A 19,797-nucleotide genomic window follows, 5' to 3' on the forward strand; every position below is an offset into this window, starting at 1 on the left:
TAAAATTTTATTGCATGTTCAGGAAAACCCATCAAAAGAAATGAAACATGCGCCATCTAGTGGTAGGTAAGGGTAATTCCATTTTTTCTATACAGTGTCATCTTTTGGGTAGTTGCCGAGATTTTGTCAGGGACATTGATTTATTTAATAGAAACCTGTAATTTCAATCAACGCTATTTTTTCTTCAAATTTATATAAAAAATCGTAAATAATACGGTTATTAGATATATTCATAATTTTTTATTAATATTACTTTTACTGCAAAGTTAAATTTTAATCTATTCCCAGCAAATCTTATCTGAAAATTAATTGCCTAATTTCATGATTTCGCAATTAAAATTCCTCCAACATAGATGCCGCTATTTTTATTGTTTCTAATTTTAATTAATATTACGCTTTGCTCAGAAAAAAACTATAAAATAGTTGTTTTTTTAACTTTAAAAACATTATTTCCAGTCACTTGAACAATGTAACGTGGAGAAAATTGGAAATATTTAAAATATTCTGCCACGAAATCCGTGTACAAGGGTGGTGGGGACGTGATGACGCATGCCAAATCGAAAACAAATTACGAAGAAAATGGCGTCCTGTTGGTTGTCAGGATCGGTATCGATAACAATCAAAATCTTAAATTTTTTCATGACCTATGCTACATCATACATTATGTATTAATAAAAAACATTCTCTATAGTCAGAATTAAATAGTTGAATAAGTATTACTGAGAAAAATTGAGATAAAGACCAGAAAATACAAGGAAAAGGGGGTATCTGAAATGGCCCGAAATTTGTTTTGAAATAAGTGTTGTGAGGTGCGTCAGTGTGTGCGGAAGTATGGACTTTTAGTTTTTCAATATCTAGGTAAGTGGTTTATCGTTTCTCAGTATGTTTAATGTCGCTGTACTGCAAATTTGCTTAGTAACCACATTTTGACCCACCCAAAACATCACCACAAAATCGCCATTATCATTTCATTTGTTCAAGGTCACGGACGTCAAATTAACACAACTCATGAAAAATCCTAATTTCGCAAACATTTTTTTTTGTCTGTGGCCGAAATAACTAATCGCATTTTAATCATTTTGCTTTTAAAATTGAGTGCAAAGTGGCTATCAGCTCTGGTGATGGTTCCTCAAACATGCATGCCAACCTAATGTCAACATAACCAAATAAAATCTCTATTCAATCAAATTTTGAGTATGTGGACTTTTCCTAGGACTCTACTGCCTTCAGGCAAACCAGCACTATATACTATGTGCTGGGTTGTAAATATTAATTCTTAAAATGGAAAAGAGTCGACATGGAAAACATACTAAGGATAAATCTAAGAAATCTAAAAAACGTAGAAATAGAGATGAAAACGGCTCACCAAGTAATTCCATAGGTCCATCCAAACCATTAGTTGAATATTCTGATGTAAGTTCGGAAGATTTGTCAGGCCCCGAAGCTGGAGAGATACAAAGCGGTGAAGAAGGAAGTGTGCCGAGTTTAAGTGACGATGGTGAATTAGATATAATGCATAGAAATAGTCACCGCAGTAGGTACTCCCGCCTAGAGGAGGAAATTTACTTATCAAGACAAATGTTGCATTCTCCAGGTTAGCTTATTTGTATATGTTAAATCAATATTAACAGGAGTTATTGGGTCAATAAATGTTTACTTTATGGGGTTCTGAGATATATTCTTACATCAATCAAAAAATTTGTAATCTCTACAGAAATCTGTAATATATTTTTAGGGAGAAGGCATACCCATAGACTAGATCCATCTATGATACCAAGATCTCCAACACCTGATGCAATTTTGATCAGAGAAAGACAGTTGTCAGTGTCGTCACGATCTTCTCGGTCTAGCGATGTGCGACACAGAAGAAAAGTAGATGACTCCCCTGCAGAGTACCGTGCCCCGATCGCATCACCAACGTACGCAGAGGATTTCGACTCTATCGACAGAAAGAAACGAAAAAAGAAAGAGAAAAAGCACAGGCGAGATAAAAAGAACAAAAAGAAAAAGAAGAAAGCAAAACACCGTTCTAGAAGTACAAGTTTGGAGAGTATCGACAGTGAATCCGATGAATCACAGAGTAGTTCTAGGAAAACTCCACCAAGGCCGGAAATAGAACCTTTATCGGACTGGGAACCGCCCGAGTCCGTCGCTTCTAAGGTTCCCATCGACCCTAAAATAGACACGAGTGCTTGTTCACCTGTGTCGAATGACAGTCACATAGCTTCTCCCGAACCGGCGTACGAAAAGTCGCCGACGCCTTCAGAAACCCCTCCCTTAAAAGTGTACAAGGAGTACATAAGGGGATACCACCCCAGAGAATCCCCGCACACTCCCCCCTTGCATTCGAGTAAATACAACCATTACATTTCCGACGAACCGATACGGATCAAAGACTCCCCCATTCTCATCGACGACCACCAAAGCCTCTCGCCTGTACACTCCCCGTACAGGAATCCCAGCCCCGAGTCGCTGATGCCTAGTCACAAGCACGGCCGGTCGATCTCGCCGAGTAGGAGAAGGCGACAAGATAGGGAGGCGCATCGGAAGCACAGGAGGGAGAAGGCCAGGGTGAGGGATAAGAGGAATTACTCGAGGAGCAGAAGCCCCGTTAGTAGGAGGCGGTCGCGGTCGTCGAGTTACGGCAGGAATAGGCATTACAGCCCGTCGCCGTCTAGGAGCAGAGCGAAAAGGCACAAATCTCGGAGCCCAAGGAGGGAAAGAGAAAAGAGCCCCAGGTATGTTTCACAAATTTCTATAATTCGTTTGTCATCGTCCCAAAATAATTTGAATATAAAAAGACCAATGGTAAAAAAATTCACAAGGTTTTAATTTCGTTGTTGTAGTAATTGTTTTTATTTATAAGGAAAACATGAATATGTTAATTGTACGTGTTTAAAATACCTTACATTATCGATTTTAAAGTTTCTTTTATTTCATGAAATTTAGACGAAGACAATTTTTTTTAATTTTCTTGTTACAAAAGAATTTTCATCCAACCGTAGCAATTTTTTTTAAAAATACTCGTAAACATCTGTACTTTAAGCAGGAATTGCGGAAATTTCGATATTCTTAAACCCTAAATTTTGGCAAGTCATCTTATGCCCATTCACGCGATTCATATATTTGAACTCTGCGCATATTTTTGGACAAAAAATTGCTGCAATTGCATGAAATTTGTGGATCCTAGAGCTTTTTGTCCAAAAATATGGGCACAGTTCAAATACGTGAATTGCGTGATTAGGCATAAAATGACTTGCCATAATTTAGGACTTAAAAATGTCGAAATTTCCCCCCCAATTCCTGCTTAAAGTACAGATATTTACGAGTATTTAAAAAAAAATTGCTAAGATTGCATTAATTTTGTGGATCCTAGAAGTTTTTGTCCAAAAATATGCGCAGAGTTCAAATACGTGAATTGCGTGATTGGGCATAAAATGACTTGCTAGAATTTAGGGCATAAGAATATCGAAATTTCTGCAATTCCTGCTTAAACAGATGTTTACGAGTATTTAAAAAAAAAATTGCTAAGATTACATGAATTTTGAGGTTCCTAGAGCTTTTTGTCCAAAAATATGCACAGTTCAAATACGTGAATTTCGTGATTGGGCATAAAATGACTTGCTATAATTTGGGGCATAAGAATATCGATATTTCAACAATTCCTGCTTAAAGTACAGATGTTTACGAGTATTTTAAAAAAAAAATTGCTAAGTTTGCATGAATTTTGTGGATTTTAGAGCATTTTGTCCAAAAGTATGTGCAGAGTTCAAATACGTGAATTGCGTGATTGGGCATAAAATGACTTGCTAGAATCTATGGCATATGAATATCAAAATTTCTGCAATTCCTGCTTAAACAGATGTTTACGAGTATTTAAAAAAAAATTGCCAAGATTACATGAATTTTGTGGTTCCTAGAGCTTTTTGTCCAAAAATATGCACAGAGTTCAAATACGTAAATTGCGTGATTGGGCATAAAATGACTTGCTATAATTTGGGGCATAAGAATATCGAAATTTCAACAATTCCTGCTTAAAGTACAGATGTTTACGAGTATTTTAAGAAAAAAATTGCTAAGATTGCATGAATTTTGTGGATTTTAGAGCAGTTTGTCCAAAAGTATGCGCAGAGTTCAAATATGTGAATTGCGTGATTGGGCATAAAATGACTTGTTATAGTTTAGGGTTTAAGAATATCGAAATTTCCACAATTCCTGCTTAAAGTACAGATGTTTACGAGTATTTAAAAAAAAAAAATTTGCTACGATTGGATGAAAATTCTTTTGTAACAAGAATTTTGTCCATAAATATACCAAAAAATCCCACTTTGCTCCACGGATAGCGGATAATCATAGACATTGCAGCATATGAAGAATCCGTCGCACAGATCAGCCGCACACGGATAATCGGGGTTTTACTGTCAATTAATTATATCCAAAACGATGAAACTTCATGATATTTCCACAGAAAATGGAATTGGCATGTACAACCTCTTTCACTTTCAATTACTTGCGCTACAAAATCTTTTGATTGCTAAATATGTTAAAATAAGCTTACCCGCATATCATATCTTATTTTTTTTCCACCTTAATTCATAGTGATTTATCAGTTTCTTCTTTTACCCTACGCGTATGATGATACAATCAGAGAATTCAAAATAACCTAAATAATGGAAATTATTCATTATCGGCTGCATATCTTGGAATACGACAAAAACTGAACGTAAAAATGGGGTCATATAATAAAAATACCCAGTGCGGCAGCTGTAATAAAAAAATTCGATAACGTCGTGGCACACAAAGAATTGAAACTGAAGGAGGCGAGAATGCATGAACAACTGTGTTTCCAAAAAGCAAAATTGACATGTTCGACGAAACGTCACGAAACTTCGTTTCGGTAATAATGAATTATCTACACAGTATAATTACAGAAATAGCAGTCTATATTTCTAACAAAAAGGGAAGTCATGCAGAACATACCAATTACATATCTAATTTTATATGCAATACTTGTACACTTGTAATCTGGGTGATTAAGATAACATAATGAATGATCGTGTTTATTTACCATTTATCTACCTAAAAACAACTCCATTTGTATTTGTACATATACAATTTTTTTTAAAATCGAAGGTACAAAGTCCTTTTCAGACAATTCATTGGGGTGCATGGAGAGTTTCTACGATATATACAGGGTGTCCAATTTATAGGCGTTTTGGCCATTACATATTAAAAATAAAGAAAATCAAATCTTTTCACCCAAAAATACCGAAACAGGCTTAGAATTTGCAGTTTTAAGGAAGTTACTGTTTTGAAATACGAGTGTTTCATTTAATAATAGATACCTATAAATTGGGACATGTATATAAATATTTTTTTTAGACACAGGCATAGAAGCCCATCCCCACACTCGATCAGGTCATCACAACTGAAAAACAAAATAACGGACACGAGTTTATTCGCCGAGTTAGTGAAAGACAGGCATAAGCGCGAGCTGGAACTGAAGAAACTGGAACAGAACCTGTTGGAAAGCAAATCTAATCACACCAGGGCGGACAACGAGACGGAAACAAGTCAGAAGTCGGTAGAAAAGGATGACGAAGTTGACAGTAAGCCTGTGCCGGAAAGTAAAGAAGAAAATGTCATTGCCAGTCCCGTGGTGATGGACATCGACGACATACCTATTCCGGAGACGGAGCCGGCCAAACTGAATGACATTGAACTACCGGACGGTAACAATAGCGCGGTCAGTAACACGGAAAAGATAACATCACCTCCCACTCCTCCGTTACCAAATAGTGCGCCGCCCCCCAAACCGGCCACCGTAACCGCCGAGAGTAGTCCGCCGGCGAAGAAGGTTCTTCCTGAAGCCAATAAATCTAAGCCAAAGAACGTCACGAAGCTGCCCATGCCTCCCGGTATAGACCAGACCGAACTTGAGGCGATCGAGTCGCCACCGAGTCGGTCTCCGAGCCCTCTGCCTGTCGTACTTCCTCCTAAGGCCAAGACCCCGCCTAGGAAAAGTATTAAAGACTTGCCGATGCCTCCAGGTAAGTTTTCAGATTAATTTGGTACATTATTCGCATTTGTTATTGTGTTGAATTAAATTTTGTGTGAAGGTAATCATAAACAGCGAAAGATGTCAGTTTGCCAAGTCGTGTATCAAGAAAATGATTCAGAATGAGGCAACAGTATTTTAGCTTCATGTTGCAGGTTAAATCTAACTCTAAAGCTGCTCACACACTTGTAGACTTTTTGTAATGCTCAATCTGGAAAATGGCACAACTTTCGTATCGTAAAGTGTGAAAGACGCTGCAAGTCCAATAAATTGCGCAAACTTTAAAGTTACATGTAACGAATGTATAATTATCACTTTCTTATCCATTTTTTTACCCAAATTATTTTTGTCTTTTTCGGCAATTAGTGATATTTACTGGAGCGTTTGCTTCTCCATAAAAAGCCCTGAAGCTTTACCATTTTTTAGTCATTCCCGGGACCGAGGAGCTCAGTGGCGACGACGAGATACCCACCACTCCGCCTAGAAACAACGTAAAGGTGGTTGAAAAAAGCAAAGCACCGGCCAAACCGAAACTGAAAAGGCCTACGATCCTCAAGAGGAAGGGTTCTAGGAACTTCCAGACGAGCGGGAAGGACTGGGGTGAAAGATGCGTGGACATGTTTGAGGTCATAGCACAAATCGGAGAGGGTAAAAGAGCATGGCGTTTAATATAAACAAAATTTATAATTGTGGTAATATTTTAGGGACTTACGGGCAAGTTTACAAAGCCAAAGACGTACATGCCAACGAGCTGGTGGCACTGAAAAAAGTAAGGTTGGAGAACGAGAAAGAGGGCTTTCCGATTACCGCCGTCAGGGAGATTAAAATTCTGCGACAGCTCAATCACAAGAACATCGTCAATCTCCGAGAGATCGTCACGGATAAGCAGGACGCTGTCGATTTCAGGAAGGTATTACGTTCTGGGAAAAAATATGAAAGAGAATCCTTAATAATGTTCCCTTTTTTTCAGGAAAAGGGCTCTTTCTATCTGGTATTTGAATACATGGACCACGACTTGATGGGACTGCTCGAGTCCGGTATGGTCGACTTCAATGAGTTGAACAACGCATGCATCATGAAACAGCTACTGGACGGCCTGAATTATTGCCATAAAAAGAATTTCCTTCACAGGGACATTAAGTGCAGTAACATATTGATGAATAACCGGTAAGCAAATTATATTTTATTAATTATCGACCATAATTCAAAATTTGCTTGTTCCGAGACTATCTTAATTTTAAATCTCATAATTTAAATTTTAATAACATCGGCAGTAATTTTTGCTTTAATTAAATAAAATTTTAAATTGAAAGGTTGCCAATTTCAACACTTTTCGGAGGTTTTTCATATTTCCCAGGTAGATATGCAAAAAGTAGGTCAAATGTTTTTGAGAAAAATTGAACGGCAGAAACCACATGTCAATATCTTGATTCGTTTAAAAGTTAGGGGGTGGTTTTTATTTTTATAATTATTGTTTAATTGTAATTCAAACAGGAAAATTAACATTGGTTTTAGTTGACTAACATTCTAATTTGGAACTATAAGTTGGACCAATTGCGAAATTTTTTATCAGAAGTAATTATCACATAAGTATTTATCTATTTACATTTAACTTCTGCTTATTGTAAGGTTATCTGATTTTAAAAATCGTAATCGTAAAATAAAACTGTAATTTTGAAACTTTTGAGGGTGTTCTCATATTTCCCAAGGAGATATACGAAAAGTAGTTCAAATGTCGCGGGCTTGATTTTGGAGAAAAATTGAAACAAATCAAGATGTTAAGATGTGGTTTTCAGCAATCAATTTTCTTCGAAAATTGAACCAGAGTAAGTGATTTTTTATCACAAAATTCTACTTATTCCGAGATTATGTAATTTAGAAAATTGTAACTTAAAATTTTAGTACTAATGGAAAGTAATGTTAGTTTTAGTTAAATAAAATTCAAAATTTTTAAGTATATAGTGGACCAATTTGGACACTATTAGGATTTTCTTATATTTCCAAAGTATATATACGAAAAGTAGTTCAAATGTCTCGGATTTGATTTTCGAGAAAAATTGAAACAAATCAAGATGTTAAGATGTGGTTTTCAGCAATCATTGTTCTTCGAAAATTGAATCAGAGTAAGTGAATTTTTATCACAAAATTCTGCTTATTCCAGGATTATGTAATTTAGAAATTCGTAACTTAAAATTTTAGTACTAAAGGGAAGTAATGTTGGTTTTAGTTAAATAAAATTCTAATTTTTAAGTATATGGTAGACCAATTTCGACACTATTAGGGTTTTCTTATATTTCCAAAACATATATACAAAAAGTAGTTCAAATGTCTTAAGAGATATGAAGTGTTTTTCAATTTTCATCATACACAGTGATTGACAAACGGTGACCAAAAATGAAACCTCGTATTTTTTGTTAAATTTTAAGGGGTTATTCGTATAAAGTTTTTATCTATTTTGTTAAAAAGATACAGGGTGTTACACTTAAAAAAATATTTTTAATTTTTTTAAATAATTTAAAAACTAGTATGTGAAATAATTTCAAATTGGGCACATGTATTTATTTAAACATTGTCCAAAATCAAAATACAGTGAAAATTGGTTATAACGACATTGCTTTATACCACATATTGGATATAACGACGGAATTTGGAAGTCCCGATTAAATCCTATAGAAATATCATATTAAAACGTCGTTTACAACGACATTTCGGATTTAGCGACGCATTTTTATATACATTTACCATAGAGTCTGTTGGTTATAACGACCAATAATGATAGGGCGTTTTCACATATACCGACACCAACACATGCACGACATCAGCACAGCACCAATACCGACACAAAATCAGCGACGACGCGAGCGGAGCAGCCTGTCACGTCACGATACCGATATATCGGCGAGTGTGAAAACATGACCATTTATTTATATGAGATTACGCATCCACCGTCATCGTTGTCGTTGTTGGGCTGGTGTCGTGTCGGCCAGTGTGAAAACGACCATATAAAAATTAAAAATATTTTTTGAAGTATAACACACCATCTTTTTAACGAAGTGTCCTAGACGAAGAAAACTTTATCTGAAAGACTCTCAGGAATACGAGGATTTCATTTTTGCTCACCATTTGTGAATCACCCTGTATATGAAAAAAACCTCAAATCTTGAAATTGGCGCGCCCCTTACAAGACCACAAATTACTTTTTTGATCTAAAGTTCATGTCACATTATGCCATGCCTTTTATTGACCCGTTAACAAACGAACAGGGGCGAGGTGAAACTGGCCGATTTCGGACTAGCCCGACTCTACAATGCCGAAGACAGACAGCGGCCGTACACGAACAAAGTGATCACGCTGTGGTACAGACCCCCGGAGCTACTCCTCGGCGAGGAGAGGTACGGTCCCGCAATCGACATTTGGAGTTGCGGCTGTATACTCGGGGAACTGTTCTTAAAGAAGCCCCTTTTCCAAGTAAGTGTTTGACCGATAAGTGTTTGTCGAACGTAGCAGATCGTGTTATTTTTGAGTTTTTAATATAATTAAATTTGCTTTCAATATTTCTGATTAAGTTTGTTTGAATTAACTTTAAAGTAAAAAAAATGTGCGAGATAAAATATATGTTTTTTAAAACAACTCTCAACTTAGAAATGAAAATACTAGACAGAGACTTAGTCCAGACGGTATCTGTTTCAAAAAGTCCATATTTGAGTGAATCGTATATCCACGGAGAGTTTTGGCTTTTTGGCTTTCAAATATCATTAGAAATGAAAACTTCTATGAAAAAAGTGGGCTAAACTTTTGGCGGCACAATATGTTAAAAAAATTTGAAAAATGTCATATTTTTCTTCCTATTTAATTACATATCTTTTCAAGAGTTGATTTTAGGCAAAAATGGAAGAGGAAAAAATGTTTGTATTTAAATTTTTTGCAAAATATGACTAGTTACAAATCGAACGAATCATGATTATTATTGTAAAAATCGCCAAAAATGGGATTAAAAAACATTACTTTTTTTTGGGGTCTTTAAATTGGGTATAGGACCTTCATACTTGGCTCAAGAAAACTTCATATTATGTAGAATCATCACACAAAATTCATCAAAATCGGTCCAATAGATTTTGCATAATAATTTTGCAAACCAGATTTTTAAAAAAAATTTGCAAATTTTCAAAATTTTGCACAGCAAAAACCAAGGCCCTTAGATACTTGAAAATTTAATCACATATTGAAGGGCTCTCAAGCTTTCACTTTTTGAAAAATTCGAATCTGTCGATTAGGAGAGCTCTGGCGTTTAAACATTGGTCGAGTTTTTGTACTTATAAACAATTAGAATAATTAATTAGATAAATAATTATCGGACTGTTGAAAGACCAATAATTATTAACGATAGGCATTTGGAAATATGCTAATTGTTTTTTTTAAATTGTGAGACATTAATTTAAAAAAAATTTTATCAAAATGGGACCTCTAGATCCTGAGATATTAAAAATTTTTAATCGCATCGTGGTTTTGAACTCACCGATTCAATTTCGAGCAGGCCGAAGCGACCGCGCTCTCTGCTTTTCCCATTACCACCACTCGTTCGATTTTCTTAAATTTCTCGCTTGCATAAATAACTTTAAACACGTTTTAAAGTAGGTTGCCAATGAAGAAAAGTATTGCAAACTTAGATTTGGTAAGTACTCAAGACTACCAAAGGTATTTTTCGAAAAATTAGCCCGAATGTCCCGATACATTTAGTGTAAATGACGGTTAACTTAGATCGGCTATAACTACGTAACTAATTGACCAATCGATCTGTTTTTTTTTAAGAAGCGTCTTTCCAATAACTTTTAAAACCTGCTTAAAAAAAGTTGATTTGATTGAATATTCACAAAGTTATTCTAATTGTTTATGAGTACAAAAATTCGAACAATGTTTAAACAAGCGCCAGAGCTCTCCTAATTGACGGATTCGAATTTTTCAAAAAGCGTTTGAAAGCTTGAGAGCCCTTCTATATGTGATTAAATATTCAAGTATCTAAAAGCCTTGGTTTTTGCTGAGCAAAATTTTGAAAATTTGCAAATTTTTTTTTCAAAATTTGGATTGCAAACTTATTATGCAAAATCTATCAAACCGATTTTGATGAAATTTAGTGTGACAAATCTACATAACATGAAGTTTTCTTTAATTTGTAATTAATTTAATTTAAAGACCACAAAAAAAATTCCCTAAAAAGTAATGTTTTTAATCCTAATTTTGGCAAATTTTTCGCCTAAAATCAACTCTTGAAAAGATACATAATTAAATAGGGAGAAAAATATGACATTTTTCGAATTTTTTTAACATCCTGTGCCGCCAAAAGTTAAGCTTACGTTTTCTTTATGCGCATAGAAAAATTTTCATTTCTAGTGATATTTGAAAGCCAAAAAGCCAAAAATCTCCGTGGATATACGATTCACCCAAACCAAAACAGATACCGCCTAGTCCAACTCTCTACCGTCAATTTTTAATATTTTCATAATGTTGACAAACAGTTGACAACAATAGACCTCAACCGATTTAATTTAATTTTTAATTTGAAAAGCAATTGAATGGTAATAAGCATTTATGAAAATAGTTCTTAGAATTCGCATAATGATACATAATTAATTTTTAGAACGTTTTAATGAAATTTTGATAGTTGCACATTCTCCGTTGATGAATTTAAAAACTAGGACAGATTTTATGGAAGAGTCGCCATCTAATATTTCCAATCCTAAGTTTGATTAATTGTCTAACTATATTATGAATAATGTGTGTGATAATTGGAAAGCGTACTAATATTGAAGTTAAAAATGCGCTTACCAAATGTTTGTGTGCAGCGGGTGAAGCTGCTGCGAATCTTCGTTTCAAAATCAGAGAAAAAGGAGTGTGCACACTACTTTTCTGTTCCTCGCTTTCGGTGCAAATTCAACATTCAACTGGTTGGTGAAATAGCCAATGGGTGTTGCAGATTAAATTTTCATTTTCCAAATTAAAATTATTTATTATGTTTATTCAACTATCAAATAAAAAATTAAACGAATACTAAACATTAATAGATGTAAAAGGCGCCTACATTTTATTTCACTTTCCCAGGCTAACGCGGAACTCATGCAGTTGGAGAGGATATCGAGGGTGTGCGGTACGCCTACGCCGGCGGTATGGCCGTCGGTAATCAAACTCCCCCTGTTCCACACCCTCAAACCGAACAAACTTCACAGGAGGCGTTTGCGAGAAGATTTCGTTTTCATGCCTGCTTCAGCATTAGATTTACTAGATAAAATGTTGGAACTGGATCCGGACAAGAGAATTACAGCTGAGGACGCCTTAAAGTCTCCTTGGCTGAAAAATATTAATCCGGAGCTGTAAGTGTTATTTATTTATTTATTTTGTTGCAATGGGGATATCCCGGGAGAGTAAAATTTGAATTTGAACACGCCCGGGCCTCATAAACACACAATTATCAGCGGAATATACAGGGTTTCCAAAAAGTTTGGAACCCCCCTCTATCTCAGAAAATACTGCTCAAACAAAAAAATGATTAGGACAAAAGTTGCAGGATTTTGAGTGAGAAAACAAACGGTGACCTTGACCATGACCTTGAAGGTCATGGACAAGGCCAAATTGAAAATTTTAAATGGAACCGTATACTTTTGACCCCGGAAATGGTAAGAGCGGAAAATTTTGTGTTTGAATGTGACCTTGACCATGACCTTCAAGGTCATTTAGAGGTCAACCTGAAAATTTTAAATGGAACCGTATATCTTGGACCATGACCTTGAAGGTCGTTTACAGGTCAGGACGATTTTTAATAAATGACCCGATATTCTTGATTGTGGAAATTGAGTGAGCGTAAAATTCAAAAATGACCTATACCATGTCTTTGACCATGACCTAAAGGTAACTGTAACGTCAAATGTAAGCAAAGAACTTAAGTTTAATAATGCTCTTATGAAAAAATTTAACGGAAAAAATTTTCTTAGCTATCGGATGGTGATATTGTTATGACCTCGTCCTTATTCCAAAAGTAAAAATGGCGATTACTTCCAACAAAATTTTAAAGTCGGAATGGTTTTTAAAACGGGAACTCTTACATTTGCCTCCAATAGTCAAAAGGGTGACCCCGAAAACCCCGAGTACGTTTTACCCTCGGAGACAGGCTGTTGGAAATACTGTCACCTTGAAACTACCATGACCTTGAGACCTCAAGGTCATGGTCAAATAATCAATCCGAATGTAAAATTTTTCGCTCTTTTCATTTCCGGGATCAAAAGTATACGGTTCCATTTAAAATTTTCAACTTAACCTCTAAATGACCTTGAAGGTCATGGTCAAGGCCATATCCGAGCATAAAAATTACAATTTTTCCATTTCCTAGGTCAAAAATATAAGGTTCCATTTAAAATTTTCAACTTAACCTCTAAATGACCTTGAAGGGTTTGGTCAAAGCCATATCCGAATGTAAAAATTTACACTTTTTCCATTTCCTGGGTCAAAAATATACGGTTCCATTTAAAATTTTCAGGTAGACCTCTAAATGACCTTGAAGGTCATGATCAAGGTCACATTCGAACATAAAATTTTCTGCTCTTACCATTTCCGTGGCCAGAAGTATACAGTTCCATTTAAAATTTCGAACTTGACCTCTAAATGTCCTTCAAGGTCAAGGTCAAGGTCACTGTTGGATTGCTCACTCAAAACCCTGCAACTTTTGTAATAATTTTCTTATTTGAGCAGTATTTTCTGAGATAGAGGGGGATTCCAATCTTTTTGAAAACCCTGTATATAACTCACATATTTGCTTGATTAATATAATCTCTTAAAAAATTAACTTAGTTATGACTAATTTTATTTTTTGTTATTTCTTTGATAAATAGGTTTTTTTTATAAAATCTGTAAATTATGTGGAAAAATTTTATTTCAAGAAATCTACACATCTTAGTCGTGACATAAATAACATTTTCACTTTAATTTGCAGAATATCGGCCCCCGAGCTGCCGACGTGGCAGGACTGCCACGAGCTGTGGAGCAAGAAACGGAAGCGGCAGATCAGGGAGCACGCCGAGGCGATGCAGAACCTCCCGCCGGGCAAGCCGTCCGTTCTAGGACGGGACAAGCCGTCGGGAAAACCGGACGACTCAATGGATGGCGGAGGGTGAGTGATTTGATGGTGCTGTGTTGCAACCCTGAGTTGTTAGTACTTTAAATAACGATACGATTGTTCATTGCCGCGACTGGTGACTTTTAGTGATACGACGTGACGAGAGATAGAGAGAGAAAGTCGGTTTTATAGATATTTGCCTGCGGTATTTAAGTGACACCAAGGACGTAACTGTTAGAGTGATTTTAACCTTGCTAACAGCTCAGTATGTAAATGTCGTAGTGCATCCCGGACTGAAACAATTTTATTATGTTATATCGATCATTTTTTTTTTATTTTACGGCTTAGTTTATTTTTATTTGAATGTTCCCTATAATTTCTGTATATTGATTTTATGATGTAACATACGCCGTGGTGTTGTACGAGTGCAAACACGGCGGAATGTTTCCAAAAATGTTTATAAAAAACTGTATAAAATTGTATAAAATGATCGAAAAAAAAAAAGAAAGGTGCTAAGTAACTAATTTTATTCGTAGACGTTTTTCGAGAAGGAAATTGTAGAAATAATGGACCTTGTAAATAACGTTGTTAATATTTATAAAATTTAAAGCATATTGATGTTTTTCGCCTGTATTCAGTGCCTTGCTTTGGTAAGACTTTTCAAAGATAGGTGACGACTAGTTCTTTTTTAAAATTATCGTGACAGCACTAATTCGTAGAATCAAATTAGTTATGTTGTATCAGGACGTGAAATCAGTACACTATTTATTGTAAATAATATATAAGTTATTATAGGTAGCAAATTAGTTGATTTGTTTATTGATATATTTGTACATATGTTTATTTTATTTTGAAATTAAAATAAATGGGATTTATTTATTTTCCGCTTTTTATTTTCCCTTAAGGTGCATAGCTGTGTTTGTCGATCGTTTCAGTTTGTGTGCATGAAGGTAAACGTCTGTGTCGTTCGGGAATGAAATTGCGATGCTGGTTATTTGGTAAAATCGGTCTGTAGTTATTTATTTCAATTTTTTTTTTAATATTTCCACCCCTCTGTTGTACTTTTAAGGAAAAACTGACGGTTCTCAATTTGAAAAGCAAGAAGCTTTAAATTTGAATTTTTCTTCATTTACTTTCTTAATTTTTGTTCAAAAAATCCCGGTATTTTGATTTTAACAACAGTTAAAAAGAAATTTGGTGCGATTGCAGAATTTAAAGCAACTTCACGTAGAAAAACAAATTTTCATTTTAATACGAGGCATATCCACAGAGTACTCAATTTTTTTAAAATCAAAACTGAAAAAATCCATATTCAGGAACATCAAACACTATTTTTGGACGTAGTCGCCTTCAACCTCAATGCACTTGTGAGCCGAGGTACTAGCTTTCTGATACTTCGTCAAAAAATCTCCCGGCGCCTCTCAAAATCATTGTTTCACGCCACTGTGGGCCTCATCGTCAGTAGTAAAGCTTTTTCCGCCCATAAACACCTTCAGAGAAAAGATGAAAATCAGAAGGGGCCAGGTCAGGCCTGTGAGCGGGATGGTTGATGTTCCAACCGAATGAATTGTGGCGTTGGCTGTGTAAGGACGTGCATTGTCATGCCTTATTTTGCAAGATACGAAAAAAGGCATTCTTGATATACATTTTTTCTTGAAAAGTGATTAAGAGTACCGTTGTCAAAAATTTAATTTTTTATGCAGGGAACAAAGTACTACAAAACTAAAATACGTCTTATTCAAGTGTAATTTTCAAATACGAACATAATTACAACAATTAAACTAAAAAAAGTAAACAAAGCAATATGATAAAGATATAAAATTTCAAAAACACCACCCCCATATTGAACACATTTTTTTCATTGCTTGCATAGATATCTGAAGGATTTTCTGATCTTCCTAGGATATTGATTTGATATTCGAGTAGCATAAACAATTTGTTTTTTGTATTTTTTACCCACCCTGTACGATAAAATTGAAGTTCATCATGGTGATTCGTATTTTCCTGCCTTTTTTTCATATTTTTCACTTTTTAGTCCATTTGTCCTCTTGTGAACTGAATCTGATACAAAAAGTAGTTCAAATGTCTTGGACTTGATTTTTGAGAAAAATTGAATTCGTAAAACCTCATCTTAATGTCTCAATTCCTTTAAGAGATATAAAGTGTTTTTCAATTTTCATCATATATGAGAAACCCCCAAATCTCGAAATTGGCGCGATACTCAATTTTTTAAAAATCGAAACAGCATATTTATGAAAAATTCATACATTCAGGAAAGTACATCAAACACTATTTTTCGACGTAGTCGCCTTCAACCTCAATGCAGTTGTGAGCCGAGGGATTAGCTTTCTGTTGTTTCACAGCACTGTGGGCCTCATCATCAGTAGCAAACCATTTTCCACCCATCAACACCTTCAGAAAAGAGAAAAGATGAAAATCAGAAGGTGCCAGTTCAGGGCTGTGAGCGGGGTGGTTGATGATATTTCAACTGAATAAATCCAAAAGTTGCCTTGTGGCGTTGGCTGTGTAGGGACATGCATTGTCATGCAACAAGCACACTCCCTTCTTTTGTTTTCTATTGCCCTCCGTACTGTTGTTCAGGGTTTCACAGACCGTGCAACTTTAATTGTTTCTTCCTGGGGAAAAAGTCGATGAGGAGTCCCAATACAGAGTTGTCATGATTTTTCGGGCCGAAACAACGGTTTTGAATTTCTTCACTAATGGTGAAGACGGATGTATTGTGCCACCTACATTTCGTCGCCATTCACAATACATTTCGTTAAAAAATCTAGAACAGCGCCTTTCCCTTTGCCCGAAGAAAAATGATTATGAGTGAGACAAATGAGTGTACATTGTACTTCCAATGTCTTGGTCTTGAATGCAATGTTGACAACTTTGTCAAAAACAAAAACAACAGAACATCAGAATCTCTTACTCTTTCATTGTGTATATGCCTCGTAATCAAAAATGAATAATAGTGCTACAATTTTAATTACCATATTTTAATAATACAGGGTGTATCTATATTAGCATTTTAATGACTTTTTGGTTTAGAAAGTAACATGGTTTAGAAAGTAACATTTTACAGTCACACAAAAGCAATATGCGTTTACAAAATTATTTTCTATTGCAGTTTAGCTCTCTGCCACTCAGTTTCATACAGTTGATTTGAAAAAATAACAACAGGCAACAGTGCTAAGACGCACATACAACCGGGAAGTTCGGGAACTGCCCACTTTCCAAAAAAAAATTCGATTTTAAAACTTCTTTGTACTTTTTTAAATATTTAACACCCTGTATACAAATTCATGAAAGTAATTTAATTTTTGAACATTTGTAATATCGCAAAAGTTTTCATGAAATTCTTGATTCTTCAAACAAAAGTGTCGAAAAAATAAAAACAACACTTCATCACTCACACTATTTTCACACAATTTTGTGTATATTTCACGGTTTTCAGAATATTTGTATATACATAATTAAAAAAACTTTCAAAACTAATCATTAAAATGTTAATATTAATACGCCCAGTAAAGAAATATATTTGATACTTGAAATAGTAGTTTCAAGACGGGGAGGCGTTTTTCATATTTTTTATCAATAACAAAAATATTTTCTTTATTGCAAGCTTACTACAAAAAAGTTTGTAAAAGTATCCCACAACCAAAGTTAGATTCAATGACGAGTATCTCTTACATATTAAAGAATATACAGTAATCCCAAATACAATAATTAGTAAATATATGTTATATGTATTAAATCTACCTAAGAAAAATGGTAAGTAGTAGGGTTTGTACTAAAACATTAAAATCATAGCCAAACTACATAATAAAACTTTTTTCTTTAAAACGAGCTTTAAAATCCGAGTTTAGTTGAGTAAGCAACTATATTATTGTAGATTAATGTTTTCATAAAATACGCATCTGTGCACAGCAACATTTATTATATATAATACTAGCAGCCTGTCCCGGCTTCGCACGGGTGGACATTTATTTTAAACATTTTGGGATATAAAAAATATAGCCTATGTTACTCAGGGATAATGTAGCATTCTAATGCTGAAAGAATTATCAAAATCCGTCAAGTAGTTTTTGAGTTTATTCGTAACAAACATACATACATACAAAAATATATACTCTTTATAATATTAGTATAGATATAGATATTATATATTAAATAAACATCTATATCCGATTTAAAAGTTACCGAAAGATAAAAGGCGATATGCTTACTATATGCGAGAAATCGTTAAAAGATATGATGCAAATTGTGGGTAAAATGCTACAAATAAAAAATGATTACACACAATAAAAGTTGTCAACCTTCTTTTATGAATTATGCTCACAGATCTGCTACATAGACTGATCTGAATTCTCTTTATACTACCTTTAACGGTACTGGCATCGATTGGTACTAACCCTAATTGGAATTAATAAAGTCTTATTGCGAACTACTATTTCACCTATGTTTTTAATAGGGCCAGTAAACTAGGAACTAGTAAACGTATTTTAAATGAAGACAGTTCAAAGAGGTACATCAATAGAATTTAAAATAGCTAATGAAATATTCAGAAATCAGTTGGTGTTTTCATTTGAAAATAATAATTAGTTATTCTCATTTAACTTTAACCCGCACAAGATCTGCTGAATATAGTACGATAACTTTCAAACTTCGTATTTCAGTTCTTCGAAAGTGTTGAAGATGGAGGCGTACGATGCAGCAGTCCTTTCTTATGCCTTAGCAACTGCTGCTTTTAAGGGAAAACCTGGCCCCGGTCTACTAGGGATTGCCCCTGGCATCCCGTCCTTGCCTCAGAGGCTTTTAGACGATTCACTTACACCACCGAGAGACTCGACAGAGAGTGACGTAGACAGTCGCAACTATCTTTATCAGTTGCTCTACAATCTGGAGCAGATGATAATTAACAGAACTTCAGTGCAACTGTCACATTTAATGGAGATTTGCTCCACCAAACAGTCACAGGTAGATGTAAGGCAGTTTTATGTAGTTAAATACTTATAAAAATCTGAAATGTTTGTCTCCATTTTATGAAATATTTTGTAATGGTTTATGTTAATTTTCTGGTTTAGTGGGATCAACAGATTAGTGCCCCCTTAGACACGTTGCTGACGGAATTAAGACAAATTTGCAAATCCAATCCTGGGTCAATTCATCAGTTACAACTTAATTTTGAAGGTAACGACTATTGAAAATGTACAATTTTCCATAAAATTATGTTTTCTTTCAGAAGAAAATAACCAAGGTGTGTCCTTAAACACAGAAATTGTGTGCAAGACTCTGTCGGACCTTCTTAGGCAATTTGGTTTGACGATGGGAGCAAACATAATGAAGAAATCATTTTCAAGTTAATAATTCTCACATTATAGTTGAGCCTTATTTTGTATAGATTTTATATATTATATAATGCATATTTTGTAAAGTGGTCATTTTACTTTTAACTCCACAAATTTTTGTTCGTTATTGTTTTAGACCCATATTTCTATATGGTAAACAGATATGTAATTAAGAATAACTAAATATATAATATGATGATTTAATTGTTTGTTTGAATTTACTTCTTGTGCGTCTAGCCCTAACATCAAATTAATTAATATGTATTTTAAAAACAGACTTACAA

The 19,797-nt window shown here is 34.7% G+C and overlaps 1 protein-coding gene across 5 annotated transcripts; it reads left to right on the forward strand.

The window, feature by feature from the left end:
- Window positions 1–582: 582 nt before the first annotated feature.
- On the forward strand, window positions 583–19,717 carry LOC108908639 (cyclin-dependent kinase 12). Of its 5 annotated transcripts, none has more exons than XM_018712740.1 (13): window positions 583–858; window positions 1,214–1,594; window positions 1,736–2,738; window positions 5,383–6,050; window positions 6,485–6,706; window positions 6,763–6,968; window positions 7,029–7,225; window positions 9,322–9,526; window positions 12,155–12,423; window positions 14,037–14,213; window positions 18,842–19,148; window positions 19,250–19,355; window positions 19,408–19,717. In XM_018712740.1, exons 2-13 carry the CDS (start codon window positions 1,282–1,284, stop codon window positions 19,527–19,529), a joined length of 3,795 nt encoding a protein of 1,264 aa, XP_018568256.1. In that variant the 5' UTR covers window positions 583–858; window positions 1,214–1,281; the 3' UTR covers window positions 19,530–19,717. The 5 variants fall into 5 exon arrangements, with proteins under 5 accessions (XP_018568256.1, XP_018568272.1, XP_018568282.1 ...); XM_018712756.1 differs by having other exon boundaries at window positions 19,411–19,717; XM_018712766.1 differs by having other exon boundaries at window positions 18,842–19,142.
- The last annotated feature ends 80 nt before the right edge of the window (window positions 19,718–19,797 follow it).

This window comes from Anoplophora glabripennis, unplaced genomic scaffold (assembly GCF_000390285.2).
Source record: "Anoplophora glabripennis isolate ALB-LARVAE unplaced genomic scaffold, Agla_2.0 scaffold29, whole genome shotgun sequence".
Taxonomy (NCBI): domain Eukaryota; kingdom Metazoa; phylum Arthropoda; class Insecta; order Coleoptera; family Cerambycidae; genus Anoplophora; species Anoplophora glabripennis.